This window comes from Ambystoma mexicanum, chromosome 3p (genome assembly GCF_040938575.1).
Source record: "Ambystoma mexicanum isolate Mex_15411 chromosome 3p, UKY_AmexF1_1, whole genome shotgun sequence".
NCBI classification, from domain to species: Eukaryota; Metazoa; Chordata; class Amphibia; order Caudata; family Ambystomatidae; genus Ambystoma; species Ambystoma mexicanum.
The window spans coordinates 365,556,099-365,572,730 of NC_090925.1; the positions used below are offsets into that span (position 1 = coordinate 365,556,099).

At 44.8% G+C, this 16,632-nt stretch overlaps 1 protein-coding gene across 3 annotated transcripts in view; it reads left to right on the forward strand.

Moving 5' to 3' along the window:
- The window catches only part of DNMT3B (DNA methyltransferase 3 beta), a 668,820-nt gene that overhangs the window by 147,284 nt on the left and 504,904 nt on the right, over positions 1-16,632 (forward strand). For all 3 annotated transcript variants that reach the window (XM_069651024.1, XM_069651025.1, XM_069651026.1), the window contains exon 3: positions 13,794-13,879. In XM_069651024.1, coding sequence (XP_069507125.1) covers positions 13,794-13,879 — 86 coding nt within the window. The remainder of the gene's footprint in view (positions 1-13,793; positions 13,880-16,632) is intronic.

Consider the following 16,632-nt stretch of genomic DNA (forward strand, 5'->3'; position numbering starts at 1 on the left):
TGTAGTCCACACAAGGACGTAAGTCCCCTTCTTTTTTCGGTACGAAAAAGATGGGACTAGCAGCCGGAGAGCAGGAGTGTCGTATGTGGCCTAATCGTAAGGCTTGTTGGATGTACTCCTTTAGGGCCTGTTCCTCTGACTGAGATAGGGAATATATCCTGCCCCTTGGGATCACTGCATCAGGGACTAGATCAATGGGACAATCATAGGGTCTGTGTGGTGGTAAACCTTCTGCCGTGGCCTTGTCGAACACAGTCAGGAATTCATTATAAACGGTGGGGATACCAGCCATTACAGCCCCTACAGTATGTGTTGAGGGTACACTTTGCATTGTCTCCTCTAGATGGGAAGAGGCCATTGCCCCAAGAATACTGGCAGGGGAGGAGAACGTCTGAGATTCTATCAGGCAGAAGTGTTGACAAATATCAGATTCAAAGGTGACTTGACCCGTACCCCAATTGATCAGTGGGTTGTGTTGTCTCAACCAGGGAATGCCCAGAATGACACCGAATTGCGGGGTGATGATAAGATCGAATGACATGGTTTCCTTATGGGTGTCTTGGATTATCACTTCCATAGGAGCCGTTTGATGCATGATAGGACCGGAGGCAAGGGAGGTACCATCAACTGCTTGCACTGGTTCTGGGTGTTCCTTCTTAATTAAGGGTAGATTGAGTTTGTGAGCCAATGCTATATCAATGAAGCAGCCAGTGGCCCCAGAATCGATCACTACGTGTACCTGGTGTGTAAGCTCCCTAGTAGGTTTCAATGAGGCTTGGACCACGATAGGTCTGATGGGACCGAAAACGGGTTCAGTGGGGGACATGGAGGTGCTCGCCCGTACCCCCGCTCTTAGGGGCGAGCCTTCTGAAAACCCTGATTCTTATTTCTTGGGCGTCGTGGGCATTCTTTTACATAATGTCCGTTGATGCCACAGTAGAAACAAGAATTATCCGTTCTTCTGCGTTCCCGTTCAGCCTGAGTAATGGGACTCCGAATCCCACCAACTTGCATGGGTTCAGGGGCAGACAAAGTCGAGGATGTTGGATTTGAAAAAACGACTTCTGCCTTACGCTCAGATCAGCGTGCATCTACTTGCAGGGTTAGGTCTACCAAGTTGGAAAAAACAGAGGGAAGGGCCGGGACCACTGAGAGGGCGTCTTTCATAGTATTACATAGCCCTTTGTAGTACACAATAGCTTTCTTTTCCTCCGGCCATGAGGTCTCTGCAGCAAGTTGGTTAAAACGTGTTATATATTCAGTAAGTGTTTGTCTGCCTTGTGAGAGCTCTAGTAGTTCCAAGTCTCGAGATTGTGCTTTATACCTGGTATCAAATACCTTAGCCATTTCCGTTACTAGAAGATCGAAATCATATAATGCTGGATGGTTATTTTCCAATAACGGGTTCGCCACGCCAGATAAATGGGAAAGAAGGAAGGTTGCCATGGTGACGGAATCAGGAAATTCCTGGGGTCGACATAGAAAATGAAGTTTACACTGGTTCAAGAATGTGCGGTATTTCCTTGGATCACTTTGGAATCGTTCTGGGGCAGCAAGGGGAAAGGAAGTAGGAAGTAGTACAGGAGTGGGAGTTGTGGGCGGAGCGGGTGGAGACTGGGCTTGAGGAGCGTCTCCAATCCCGGCATCAGCTGGTAGAGGATGACGTGTGCTTTGCAATGTATCGAGATGGCGGTGGATTGCCGTTGTTGCGGTGACCATGTCGGTCCTAAGGGCCGCAACTGCCTGCATTAAAGCGGTCACGGGGTCCCCAGCGGAGGGATCCATAATCAGGGCGACCAAAAGGCTTCTCAGTCTGTTCTGATCTTGATGGTCGTGCCGATTATTGAATACCTCCGTCCCCAAGTACCACACAGACAGAATGACCAAATACTGTCTGTGCAATCTTTGAGGCCACAGGTGTGGTGAGCCGTCAACTGGAACCAGGAAACGCCAGAAGAACCCCTTTGACCGCTGTAAGGCAATAGACGGTTATCAACTAATGCAATATGGACACAGCAATACGGAACTGATTGTAGCAAGGCTTACCTAGATGAGCTGTGGGTCAGGTCGTAATGCACTAGTGGCAACCAGCAGGGACAGTGGGCCGGGTTTCAGAGAGGCTTGGGTAGTAGTTCCATACCTGGGCAAGTTGGCACAAGAGGAGTCCAAAGAGGAGTCCAAAAACACGTAATGGGGTCAAAACCAGTTCAAAGCATAAGGTCCAAGTAAAGGGATAGTCCGTTTAAGCAATCCGTGGAGGAGGTGCAGGGTCGAATATCTTTAGAAGTAAGCAAGAAGAGTTCCAGGGCAAAGGTAACAGATGAGGCCAAGAAGAAGTAGCATATCCAAAAAACAGTCCGTGGTCGTAGAGCCAATGAATCCTTGATGAAAACGATAACGCCAAACAGTCCTTACGAGAAGCAGCTGAGAAGCGCTGCCACCGTGGTTTCCGGCGCTTTTGACTGTTAGTTGTAGTCACATGATGCAAAAACGCGGCAGTGTGGGAAAATCACGTGATGGCAGAGGATGAACGTGATTGGCAGCAGTTCACCTCACGTGACGCGTGAATCGCCGTGTTCCTCGGCGGTGCTGCAAAGCATACAAGAGTTTCCACGGGAGTTGCCAGGACAATGAAGGTCGGAAAACACCTGGAAAACCAGTCATCTTTCTCCAGTGTCGAGCAGAAGGTCGTGTTCTTGTGCCCCGATCTGCAGCGAAAGATGTGCCAGGTAAACGCGGGCTAATCGTGGGTTACCTAGTGGGTTGCCTAGTAGTGGGCACACTGGGAGACGTGACACACGGCCATCGCTATTGGATCTAGTTCCTGGGGGTGGACCAGTGAGGGAGGATCTCCTGGATGGGGGATCCTCTGGGAGTGTAAGTGTGACACAGACAGGTGAGACGCGGTATCCCTCTTTTTACTACACCTTTTCCCCAACCTACCACTTAGAACACTCAAACACTCTACCTCCCCCTGCCTTTTCCAACATGAACACTTTTGCACACCACAAAGGATGACAGACAAACAACAGAGCCGTTTACCTGATATGTCCCAACACAAGGGTCAGGCAAAGTCAGGCAATTGACCAGAACCGCACACACGTGACGGCACTTTCTCTTCTCCACAGGGATACAAGGTGGAGCACAAGAGCACAGTACGAGCAAGGCAGACCGCACAACGAGAGAACTAACACAGCACAGCAGTTCAAGAGACGGAGAAAGACAGCACCAACCGAGAGGGTGACAAAAAGAGAACCGACCTTGCCCTTTCCGAGCCAGGCCTGCGAAACCTCCACGGAAGGAATCGTAAGACCGCTAACAATAGCCAGCGTGTGGCACAGCAGATGTCGATGGTACACAGGGCCCTCCTCCGCTGATAACCAAGCCGGGTAGAGATGTTTGCCTCTGTGGTACCAACCTTGACTCCAGAGACAAGCAAAGCCAAGCAGTGAGTTGAGGAGAGAGCTTATAAGAAACCAAACTCTGTTGAACAAAAGTAGCAAGCTGCTAAGTACAAAGAACTGTTAATACTAAAAGGGGAAAGCCAGCTACAGAGGAGTCAGGCACCATGCGGCTCCTCACTCAGGAAACTCTGGGCGATTATCATATTGTTGAAACTACCGTTACCAGAAGGCCTTGGGAAAGGCGTGAAAAGGGTCACAGTGGTCATAGAGGTGTCTAGTAAAATCCTCTGTACAGTCGAAAGTATTTGGCCGGCATATGATTGTAAAGAAAAGGGAAGTGAATCCTGCATCGTAAGGAAGTAGAAGAAATTGTGCGATTGGCAAAAGCTGGCAAGAGTGAACCCGACAGAGGGATGCTGATGAAAAGGAGGCAAAGCCTAAAACTCCTGATGAATAGTGTGTTGACAAGAGTGAACCCAGTCACGGGATGTCCACAGTGAACTGTTTAAAAAGCCATTAAGATTTGTGAAGACGTAGTGAACCCAACGGAGGGAGACAAACATACCAGAAGGGTCTGAGCCCGGAAGAGGTGGATCCAGGGTTGGAAAACCATCACCCCATCGACAGTTGAATGCAATGGAAGAAATCTTTTGAATACAAGCCAGCGTGAAACCGACGGAGGGAGGCTGATATTCTAGAGGGGTCTGAGCCTGGAAGAGGGGGGACCAGGGGTGAAAAAGAAGGCATCACCCAACATACAAGTAAGAAGGAACTGTTGTTTGTTATTATGAGACACATAAGGTCCTCGGAGGCAAGAGACTTTTTGTAGAAAAGAGACTTAACCACCGAAAGTCCTGATAGCTGAGAAATGGAACTGTCGTCTTGTGCTGGAGAAGCTCAAGTGTGTGCTGTGCTCAGGAGTTCCACCTTGTCCCTTGCTCAAAACGTGGGGAAGGGAGACCCGCGGCTACCACATCCTGACTTATTATTTATGAGCACTTCTTTCTTTCTTATGAAAATTATCCCACACTCTTTGTTTGTATTAAGCGTAAGGATTGGCAATAGGTTTTTCTTAGTATAGGCCCTTTTATTTTACAAGACCCCACTATGATTGCCTTTTTATTTGATGGTCGTAGCTTGCTCCCATCTTAGATTTAGGTTTAGTTTAGGTGTTTTTCCAACCCGCATATACAGTTTAATAAGTACCCCTGAACTGTGATCACTTTTGTGTGCCTTTACTGTTGCCACCATGAGTTCCTTACACTGCCACAAGTAAGATGCAGCTTGGAGGAAGTCACTTTCCCTTTTCTGGGCTTCCCCTATACCTGGTTCACTATCCTGCCAGATAAAAGCCCTTTCCCATTTCTTCCTCTTTCTTCTCTTTGGGTCCAGGACCCTCTTAGTAGTGCCCCAAAAGATTCTCGTTTTCTCTCTCGGGTCCCAGACCCCCTTAATATTTCTTCACAAACTCTAAAATCGTTTCTCTTATGGGTGCTGGCCCCTGACTCGCCTTTCTTGTTTGGTGTTGCTGATAAAACTTGGTTCACTCTCCTGCCAAGTATAACCATGCGACTCAGACGTGTAACAGAGTTCCTTTCTATTCTCTGCTTCTCTTTGTCCCCTCTGGGCTTTCCACCACCTTCTCTGGGCCCCAGCACCTTCCAGCAAATCTGCGTACCTTTTCGCATGGTCTGCGATTCTTCCAGGTTTTCCTTTGTGCCTGCGTTCAGCTGCAGGGCTTCCCTGACCCTGGTGGTTTTTCTCTGGTCTGCGGCAGCTCTGCAGCTATAATTCTCCTCTGTATAGCGTGGCTCTTCCTTCCTGCGCTTCCGGGTTCTCAGGAATACCGGGAGTTTTCCTTTCTTGGCGTGTTGGCGTGCCGAGTGGTCCTTCTGCTCTGGACAGGCTCCGGATCTTCTTTCTCCCGCCCCAGGGTCCCGGTCTGTCTTCTTCCGCTTACCTGGGCTGTGCTGGCTCTCACTGTCCTCTAGGAAGGGCTCGACAGTGTTATTAGTCCCTCCTCAGTATTTGTACTTGCACAAGGTCCATATAGACTGGAATGCTTGTAGTGGTTCCACTGGGTACTCTTCATGGTTCTGCACATCTTCTCCGTCTCAGTACAAGTATGATCACTCCTTACTAGGTGCGCTGGACTCTTCCTCGTCTCTGTGGTTCTTTCATGTGTTCAACTATCTACCCTTCACAAGTACATGGAACTATGGGGGATCAAAGTACTGTGCCCAGGGAATGAGGATGAGGGAGGTTGTGATGTATTTTGATTTTGGACATACTGCGTTCTCCCCGAAAAGTCGTCCCCAGTCATATAGGGGGGATCCCACCCTATGACATGCTTCCGCTAAGTACCACCCCCAGGGGGACTGTCGGGTAGCGGCATCACCTCTCTGGCCTCATGGGAAGGGGCTCCCCCTAGGGAAGAAGGGACGACATCCGAGGAGTCGTCGCACTCCCGAGACGGATGCTGAACAAACACACCAATGTGAATCTAACTCTGTGCATTTGGGGCGATCTCTAAATAAACAGTAGGACACACCTATATGACATTTAAATCATAAGGGGTGGTAAATAATGGACAGAAACGTATGTTTGCATCTTATTTGAAAGTTTGATTGGCGGGACCCTCCTTATAAGCTCCTCAGTGGCAGCTCTTGGTCACTAGTTAATGCTGGATTCCCAGGAGCTGCTTTTAGCTCCTGCTTATCCAGTCTTAATTTCAATCCCTGATGTTAGACAAATTCATATATGCCATTACATTGAGGGCATCAGGGAGTTCCTCATGGGAACGGAAGTCCTTGTCCAGGTGTGGTCCCACTTGACTGAACCCCTAGGGGGGGTGTTGCGGAGCGGGCTCACATCCCTAGCCTCACAGGGGGAGGGGGCTCCCCCTTGGAGAGAATGGACGAATTCCCTCAATTTGACACATAACTCTTGGAGCCCTGGAGTGTCCAGGACATTTAGCATGTTTTTAGAGTGCACTAGTGATTTTATATTGATTTTAGCAGAAGTCACTGCTTGTCCCTCAAAATGCATTGCATGTGGTAACTAACTTGTATGTATTTGTTGCTATTTGTTGCTAGATGGTTTTAGGGTTAACTCTGTCGTTCATTAAGCCAGTAATGTACTTGCTTTAATTACTTGCCTAGTTTGTGACTATAGTGGTAACTATCTTTTGTCCCTCCTTTCACCAACTGTAAACTGTATGTAGTACCCTGTAAGTGATTGCCATGTTCACCAGGTTCTGGAGCATGGGTCTGCAACTTTTGACTCCACATGTTTTGGACTACAATACCGATTAGCACTGTGTAGCTCATTCAAAGGTGAAAGATCATGTGAGTTGTAGTTTTAAACATCTGGAGAGCCTCAGGTTGCAGACCCATGTTCTGGAGGGAGTTTGTATTTCAACCCATTACTGTTGTTTTTTATTTTATAGCCTTTGTTGGTTTGTGTACACTACTTATAGTACTTCTCTCATCTCTCCTTTAAGAGTCTCCCATCATATCATCTTTAGGTGGAGAACTCACAGATTTCCATATATTTCTCTTCTTTCACCCCTGCACTAAAATCTACTCTTTCCTCCTGTCTCTCGCCATCCAAACTTAGATGGCGGCTCATTCCCTTCACCTGAATGCCTCCAAAGACAGAGGTTATCTTTATTCCTGCCACCAGGAATAAAGATTCTCTGTGACAACCTGGGTATCACCGATTAGGCTCTGGCTTGGCTGGCCTCTTTCCTCTCTGATTTACCCTTCCAGGTACAACTTGGGTCCTTCCTATCTTCTATCTCCCTTTCTACCTGTGGCATTCCCCAGGGGTCTAACCTCTGGCCCTGGCTTTTCAACCAATACCTGGCAACTCTCGCCTACTGCATTTCCATTTTCTGCTCCAATTTTAAGTATTATGCTGATGACTCCCAACTCATTTTCAGGCTTCCTTCAGCCACCTCTTTCCTTCCCTCATCTCGGATTGCCTAATTGCCATTCAAAAATGGTGTGCTGCCAACGATCTCTGTCTAAGTGCCAACAAGACTGAGATCCTCCTCATTGGTACACCTTCACCATCCTTTCCCCTCACCATCTGGCCGGCCTCCCATGGCTCTACTCTTACCTCTACCTGCGAGGCCAAGAACCTTGGGTTCATCTTTGACTCCACACCTTCCTTCTCACACATTTCTGACATCTCTAAAAAAGTCAAACTTCTTGCTGCACCTCCTCAGAGGTACTCTGCCTTTGCTCTCCTTCCCTCAGAAGTTTACTGTCTCCAAGCTCTGGTTCTCTCTAGGTCGGACTACTGTAACAGCCCCTTTCTAAATATACCTGCCTCCACCCTGCCTCCACTCTCTGCCCTTTACAACTAATCCAGAACAGGACGGCAAGACTTGTCCTTGGCATCAAGCCCTGGGATCGTATCTCTCCAGCTCTGAAATCCCTTCATTGGCTCCCATGTGAATGCAAGGATTAATTTTAAAACCCTCTGCATTGTCCACAAGCCTTTCTGGGGCCTGGGTCCAAAATACCTTCAACTATCCCTCCGTAAATACCTCTCCTCTCGAGCCCTTCGCTTCTCTATTTCTAACTCCCTCAGGGTCATTTGTTTTTCAAAGAAACGAACTGGGTGTAGATCTCTGTCTCAGGCTGGGCCCTCCCTTTGGAACAGCCTCCACGCCACCTTGAAATTTGAGGAGAACCATCTCACCTCAAGACCTTCCCCTTCGCTTCTGCCTTTGCCCCTCTTCTCCCTTGCTGATTCTGTTTTCTCTCTCGGCACCGTGCACCTGGCCACCCTCTGTCCTCCGGGCCCAGGTACCTGCACACCCTGCCACCCTCCTGCACTGCCTCCGGGCCACCCCTTGCCCTCTGGTCTGTATCTGTGCCCATACAGCCCCCCACCCATTTCTCTTCTGCACTTATCAGTTCTACGCTATCTGCTTAACCTAGTACTTGCCACTTGCTGGCTGCACTACCACCTTTATTTATTTTACTTATTTATTTATTCTGTTCTCTCCTCTGTTCCGCACTTTCCACCTCTCCCCCTTCCATGCACTTTCTCCTTTTTCCCTTTCCCATGCACTTGCGTGCTCTTAATGTCACTGGGCCTAGTAAGATCGTTGTTTTTGTTCCCCCCTGTTCCCCTCCCTTTGCCTGGTTGCGCTCTAAAACACTTGTGTACGAGCACTATATAAATAAAATATCATTTCATGTCACTATTCCACTCCTGCTTCCTCCTTGTTCTATTTCCTTCCCTCCTTCCATTGCTCCTTCTTCTGCCGCCCCCCAATCTGGGCATGTTCTATGATTCTTCCTTGTCCTTCTCGGCACACATCTCTGCTATTTTTTGGTCCTGTCGCTTTCAGCTTTATAATATTCGTAAATCTTGTCACTTTCTCACCACACAAGCTACCAAGTCATTGCTCTACTCCCTTGTACTTCTACTGCTCCTCTATTTTTATCAGTTTTTCTGCATTCAGACTTGGCCCTCTTTGCTCAATTTATAACTCTTCTGTTCGCCTAATTCTTCATCTCTCTCCACCTGAATCTATTTCTCCTGCCTTATGTTTTCCTCACTGGCTTTCTTTCGACTCATGCTTACTATATAATTGTCCCTGTACTGCTTTTAAATGTCTTTATGGTCTCACTCCTCCTTATTGTCTCTTGTTTCCTTCTATGCCCCCCCCCCGCTCTCTCAAGTCCCAGTGTCAATTTATTTTGTCTGTCCATCGTACACCTTGTTTTTCCTCTTGTTTCCGCTCTTTTGTTTTTTACTAGCTCCAAAATACTGGAATGCTCTTCTCGCTCATCTCTTTGCTCTATTTCTGCTTTCCCTAATTTCAAAACCCGTCTTAAGGAAAAAAAAATGGTTCAACTTGAGTGAGATGGTTTGACTTATTTCTCATTTTCTGATGTGCTGCCTTTGTTTGTTCAGTGCTTTGGCATAACGCGCTACAAAAATACAATAAAATGCAAATACTTAGTGGACAGGGTTTTTAACCTCATGCAATAGTTGATGTACATATCATTTTACAGTATGTTGTGTGTAGTGTATTGCGTTGTCTATGTGTATGGGCCTAATGGTACCTTGATACTAGTCCATTACCTTCCTAACACTGAAGCCAGACTGCCTTGCTACATTACCACCTAAAGAGGTTTGGACTTGGTAGACACACTGTTACTTCACTAAGGACTTGGTATACACACTGTTACTTCACTGAGGATGAGATTTCTTACACTCATCACCTGAGGGCTGTAGATAAACCTCCCTAACATTGGGTGGCCCTGTTAATAAAGGCACCAGTGTAGAATTTGAAAGAGTCTGGAAGGCATACACCTCTTCCACCTGGGCACGAGGGGCACGGTTCCCACTAAATTTGTATATCTGTAATGGGAGTGTATATGCTGGCATAAGCGTGTGCGACAAAGAAAGATCTGCACCCCCTCCAGGTAGCTGTTGTTTTAGCAGCAATTTGGCAGTGTGTGTGAATGTTGTCCTCAGCCTGTTTATGGGAAAGGTATTAGCATTGGATTCAATAAATGGCCATGCACGTCTTATGCCCCCAGGCTCCAAGAGCAACACCATTACTTTAAACCTGAATAACATATCACGACACGCGCTGGCAAGCCAAGCAAAAAAGATCAACTTGAGATTTGCTAATTTTTTACCTGTTTCCAAGTTTTATAAATCAAAGGTTGTCCTGATTTTAACATTGCAGCGGAAACCTTATTTATTTATTTATTTATTTATTTTAATGTTTGTAACACGCCAACATGCCTGTGGGCCTCAGGGCGCACAAAGAACAAGACAAAGACAAACAAGCATAAGAGGCAGAAGGAGAAGCGAGTCAGGAGATTATTCCAGGTTAAATAAGTGAGTCTTTACGGCACGTTTGAACGTGGTATAGCTCTGGATCTGCCGTATACCAGCTGGAAGTGTGTTCCACAAAAGGGGACCCTGAGCATCCAATGTAGTACCTCCAAATTTGGCTGTCCTAAATTTAGAATAATTGAGAGTGACCGCAGAAGAAGAGCGAAGGTTCCTCACGTTAGGTTTGATGCCTATACGGGATGACAGATAGGTTGGGCTGCTAAGACTGAGACATTTATGGGTCGTAGTAAGCATCTTATGCGTTATGCTGTGTTTGACGGGTAGCCAGTGCAGTTTTTTCCTAAAAGTAGAGATGTATGTGCGACGTGACTGATTGAAAATGTTACATGCGGCATTGTTCTGTGCCACTTGTAAGGATTGGATGTTAGAGGCTGCGGTGCCCGCCAGGAGGCTGTTACAATAGTCCAATCTTGAATTTATCAATGCAGTGGACAATAGAGCACAGTTCTCTTCCGATATGAATGGTCCAATATATCTAATTCTCTTGTTTATAACACCACAACTATGACTTTCCTTTGAACTATGATGGTGTTATTGGCAATGTGGAAAGAGGCGTAGTTAGGATCAAGTTTTGCCCGGGTGTCTTTAGATGCCAGAGTAAGGAGTTCAGTCTTTTTATCATTAAGGGCAAGAGAATTACAAGCCATCCAATCTTGTATGGCCTTATATATTCGGTTAATGGTTTCCGAATCACTGCTGTATGAGCCACTCAACTGAATAACCTGAGTGTCATCAACGTAATTTGTATATTGCACTCCTAGTTTGTTCAGAAGATCGAGAAGGGGCCGGATGTAAAGGTTGAAGAGCAGCAGCGACAGACAGGAGCCCTGAGGGACTCCGCATGTCTGAGAGATAGGAGAAGATTGTTTATCACCCACGCAAACTCTTACCATTCTGGGACCCAGAAAGGAAGCGATCCATTTGGATGCAATTGCAGAGCAATTGGCGACCTCTCCGAGCCTTGACACTAGTAAGCTATGATCAACTAGGTCAAAGGCTGCAGAGAGGTCCAATAGCATGAGCAGAGCAGCTTGGTTTTTGTCAGCTATGCTAGCAAGTGTAGATTTGAGATCCAGCATAGCTGTCTCAGTTCCGTGACAAGCTCTATATCCCGACTGACGGGTACCCAAGATGTCGTATTTTTCAACATTGGCCTGTAGCTATAAGTAGGCCAGTTTGTCAAGTATCTTGAGAACATAGGGCACGTTAGTTATGGGTCTGTAATTGTCATTGTTGGCTGGGTCAAGGCCTTCTTTTTTCAGTAGAGGAGTGATCCATGCCGACTTTAGCAGGTCCGGCACCGGACCCTCATCAAAGGAGAGGTTAACCAGTTTGGTAATCCATGGGACCAGGGTCTCTAAGGACTCCAAGATGTGGCTTTGAGGTCCTGAATGATTTTGAATACTTCATCTTCAGTATAGTGCGTGAAAGAGAATGGAGGGATAGTATTTTCACAGGTGTTGGGTGAAGTTGCATCAGTAGTGGATTGTGTAACGGCTACGTTGCCAAGGGCTTTACTGATTTTTTCTTTATGAGAATCAATCTTGAGTAGAAAGGCATCATGAATGCCCTGACACCACTTATCATCCTTGATAATATTGTTCGTGGGAGGAGGCTGATTTTGGAATTCTGCTAAGATTTTAAATAGCTCCCCAGTGTTAGATTTAGCATTCACTATTCTTTCGTTATAGTGTGTGGCCTTTGCTTCTTTAATGAGCTTTTTATAGTTGAGGATGGATTTTTTATATTTTGTCAGGGTATTATCGTTGGGGTCTTTCCTCCGGGCTCTTTCAAGAGCTCTTTTTTCTTGTCTGGCTGTAAGAATTTCATTATTGAACCACGTGTTCTTTGTGGTTTCAGTCTTTATTGCCTTCATCTTCAGAGGGGCAAGATGGTTAACTGCTTCTTTGATGTTGGTTGACAGATGGTTAATCAATTTTGTGGGATCATCAAAGTTGTCTAGGGATTGAAGCTTAGTTGACAGTAGTTCAGTAGGTTTTGGGGCTGTTAGATTCTTTAGGTTGCAAGACATTTTTTGAATACGTGGATTCATATTAAGTTTGGGAGGAGGAGGCGGTAGTGAAATCTTGGCTTGGATGAGAAAATGGTCCGACCAAATGCACGGTGTGACCAGAATATCGGAAATGTTGGTATTTTGGGACAAAAGCCAGTCCAAGGTGTGTCCATTGCTTTGCGTGGGAGACTCCATCCACTGGGTGAGGCCAAAGGAGGTGATGGTATCCATAAGGTTGATACCTGCTTTGTCCTGCTGGTCATTAGCCCAATAGTTAAAATCACCCATAACAATAACAGGGCCTTTGGTGGCACAGATCTGGGCTAGGGGATCACTAAATTGTTTTTCAAAAAGGGGCATGATTTTGGGGGGACGATAAATCGTGAGTGTGTTTAGTGTAGTATTAATTTACTAAACTATTTGTTGGCATACCCTGGAAGGTCTATTTTGGAAAAATTTGTTGAGGTTACCAAAGGGAGTACAGACACCTATTACCCCCTACGAACTTGGCCTAGTTTATTTAAAAGCCATTGTAAACTGGAAATTCCTATCCCTCCTTAGGAAAATGTTAATTGCACCTGGTAATTCTCTATTCTGCACTTTGAAAACCATGTATCACAACTCTGGGATACAATTATAACTCTTGGATTAGGCACTGCATTTTATTCTTGATTCAGTCGGCGCTACCGTTGACACACTGTTATTTGCCCCCCCATGAGCTTAAAGTTAAACTCTGGCATATGGATTGGATGAGGATGATTGACAATGGTAAAACATATTAATTATTTTCATATATCAAACTATGAGAAAAATCACTTGACACTGTCCACCAAGTACCTAAGAAAATTCTCCAACTCTCATTGGAGAGAGTTATTTTTCAGAGCTCGATTATATTTGTTTCCAACTAACTAAATCTTGGGTGCAAGAGCAAAAATAGAGTGAAGTTACAGCGGCAATGCTCCTGGTCAAGTTGAAACACTGGAACACTTTATAGTGAAATGTAGGCACTATCCACCAGCAGAAATATGTATTTGGATGAATTTACAAAGGAATTGAGATTATTCTCTCTGACCGAATTTTAGCATAAGTTACTTGCGGGCCTGCAGATATCCCTCTAACTCTTGATTTTATAAGATTTATATTGTATTTATTTCATAACACTTCTAATTAAGGTCAGCAAGGAATGTGAGTCGGATAGGTTTGAGTACCAGTATGAATTTATGAAGTGTTTTATGAATAGTTAATGCTTTTAGGATGAAATTTGTTTGTGTGTTGATTGTTTATGAAAGTGATATGTCTTTGTAATTTTTCTTTAATTATGTGTTTTAAGAATATTTATTACAAATGAAATTGATTTGTTATTGTGAAAGGTTTGAATTTCAAACCAAAGCACAATAAAAAATGTTAAAAAAAATATTTTTTTAGGACGTAAAATCAAAGCGCCTCACGTCTGACCTTCTGTTCTTCTCTTCACCATGTAGGAAAAAAAGTGAAGGTGACCTACATTGAAAAGGATGTTGAAGACCTTTTTGACGATGAGGTTTCCTGGCCATTGAGCTTCAGCGAGGTATTCTTTGACCATGACAAAGGGCAGCTCCTTATTTTGCTTTGTGACACTACATCTCTTCTGTCTGACCCTCCGTCCTATCTGAGTCTATCAGTATCTGGCAAGTACTGTGAGGGAGTAAGAACTGCAGATACACTGCCGTCTTAATTTCCTAGCACACCTCAAGATTACAAGCACTAGTCCACTGAGTCGCTTCATTTATACCAAAGCAAGAAACAGGGCTACTGTTTACTTGAAAAGAAATACTGCTTAAACAAACTACCAGTAAAGACGTACACCACCCAACTAGATTAACAGTTTATTGCATGTGTTAAACCTCAATAGAGACCATAAGGTGTGTTTATAGGATTGTTAGGTAGGACTACAGCTTTAAATGTAGAGCAGCAAACACAGCATGTTGTGTTTGCAGGAACATTTAGCATGTTACTTTTTCTTGTTGATCACATTCACTGTTCCTTCTGAAATGTGCCTCTTTGGTTGGAAGAAAGCAAAATACCTTTGTAAATTAGATGTGCTCATTGCATCCTAGTTTTTTTTCTTTTTACTTTCTTTGCTCCTCAGGAGGGCAAATTAGGCTTTACGATTATATCACATTTGTATACATTGCTCAACACCACTTTCCTCCTGCTTCTAAGAGCTGTAAGTAATAAGTGTTATCATGAAACTAAAATTCCACTGGAAGTAAAAGAGCAGGAAAACACTGCAATATCACTATAGATGTAAATAAATCTGTTTGTTAGCAGATTCAGGCTCAGATTACACATTAATCCACATTGATCAATGCAAAACGATGGTGGGTAAGAATAACGTGTGACCGAAGAGACATAGGGTGCAAGACCAACACCATTGTGTTTAAAGGTTTAGAGGTAGACCAGTGAAAGGAAAGGTGTATGTAGCCAAAAAGGGCATACCAGTAGTATCGTCGGTCGATCAAGCAAATCTTAAAATAAAGCTAGATCTTTGCAGAGAGTAGCAAGTATTGTCTATATATGAAGACACCTCACAACACATCATCAAAAATATTACACATTCTTCAGCCAGGGGACCTGACTCGGTAAAGGCAACACACATGAAATGGAGCAATCCCTGTTAAAAATAAAGTAAGGCCTCATCCTGCAACAGCTCATCTCTTTACTTTTAACTTTTACTTTACAAAATTTATATAGTGCACTGTGCCCCTGGGGCATAAAGGCGCAGACATAAATACAAAACAGGTAATGGGACAAAGAATCGCATCTTCAGGAGAGCTCTCTCCATAGAGTTACTAGAAACGGGATCCTAGATTTAGGTGAATAAGAATGTTTTCAGATCTTTCTTAAAAGTCTGCAGTGAACTATGGAATCTTAGTGAGAGTGGAAGCTGGTTCCAGAGTTTTGGGACTGCGAAGTGGAAGGCTCCTTTCTCGGCCTTTGAGGCTCTACTCCTGGAAGTTATCAAAAGATTCTGCCCAGATGATCTCAACTCTCTGCCACAAATGTTGTCATTAATGACATTCTGCAGATAAAATGGCATAGTGCCCTGTCTGCATTTAAAGGTTATTGTCAGAATCCTATACTTGAAGCGTGAAATACTTCAACCTGGAATAACTCCTCGGAGACCTCAAAATGAAGGCACAATAGAAACAGCTGAAATGACAGAATGGCTCAGAACTGTGGCGCTTATGAAGAAACGAGATGCAAGCAAGTTAAGACAGTGCATCCACCTGAGAAGTTTAAATAGTGAGGTAACTATGGACAGCTTCCCCACTCTCAACCTTTGCCAGTGCTAAACAAAGCAATCTTCTTTACAATATTACATATGCGCAATTCATACCACCAGATACAGTTCCACAATGAGTCAAAGTCCTACACAGCTTCAATAAGATCTTTTGGCGTGTTTAGGTACACACAAATGTTGGTCAGATTATTTCAAAGAATCATGGATTGCATGTTGAGAGTGCAAGTCAGGTTGCATTTTCCCAATGCTGATTTGTGGTGAATCTGAAGGCAGACACAACACAGCACCGGACACAGTACTAAGAAGCTACAGAAGACTGGACACCAAATAAGAAACGAGGGATGCCATTTTTTACAGAGAGATGTGTAGTATTTGGGTTATGTCTCAGCTGAAGGCATAAAAGCCCAAACGGATTTACTAGATTCAATACTGAATGCAGTACACCCTCAAAGCAATGATCAGCTCAAGATGTTTATGGGCCTATCAGTATACAACGCACAATTCGTGGAGAACCCTTTGCGCAATTTTTAGCCACTGAGGCGCATGCTAACTAAATTTACACAGCATGAAGATGCACTAACTGTCTTCTTTGAGACTGTAAAATACAGCATAGCTCATGCACCATGCCGCAAGCCTTTGGACCCACATCTTTCTACATATATGGCAGTAATCCCTAGTAATTATAGGATTGGGGTCACTTTGGTGCAACAACTGGGATCGTTTAAATGAGTTTTGGCATTTTCCTTGAAATCGATGTCAAAGTCTGAGATAAACTACTCGTGATTTAAAAAAGAGATGGTGGCATGCTCGTGGGCAGCCGATCACTTTAGGTCATACATGTGGTGCCAAAGATTCTGTATATACCACTAGCTTGCATTCTGAGCCCAGGAGGTGTGAAGGCAAGTTAAAATAATGTGTCTTTTTCAGGGCTGAGAGGTTTTGATGAGGCAACCCAAAAGATACTAACAGTATCCTGCCCCTTAGGTGACAGGGGAGACGTGCAATACTCATAAAAGGCATGAGAAGTGCACCGAGTT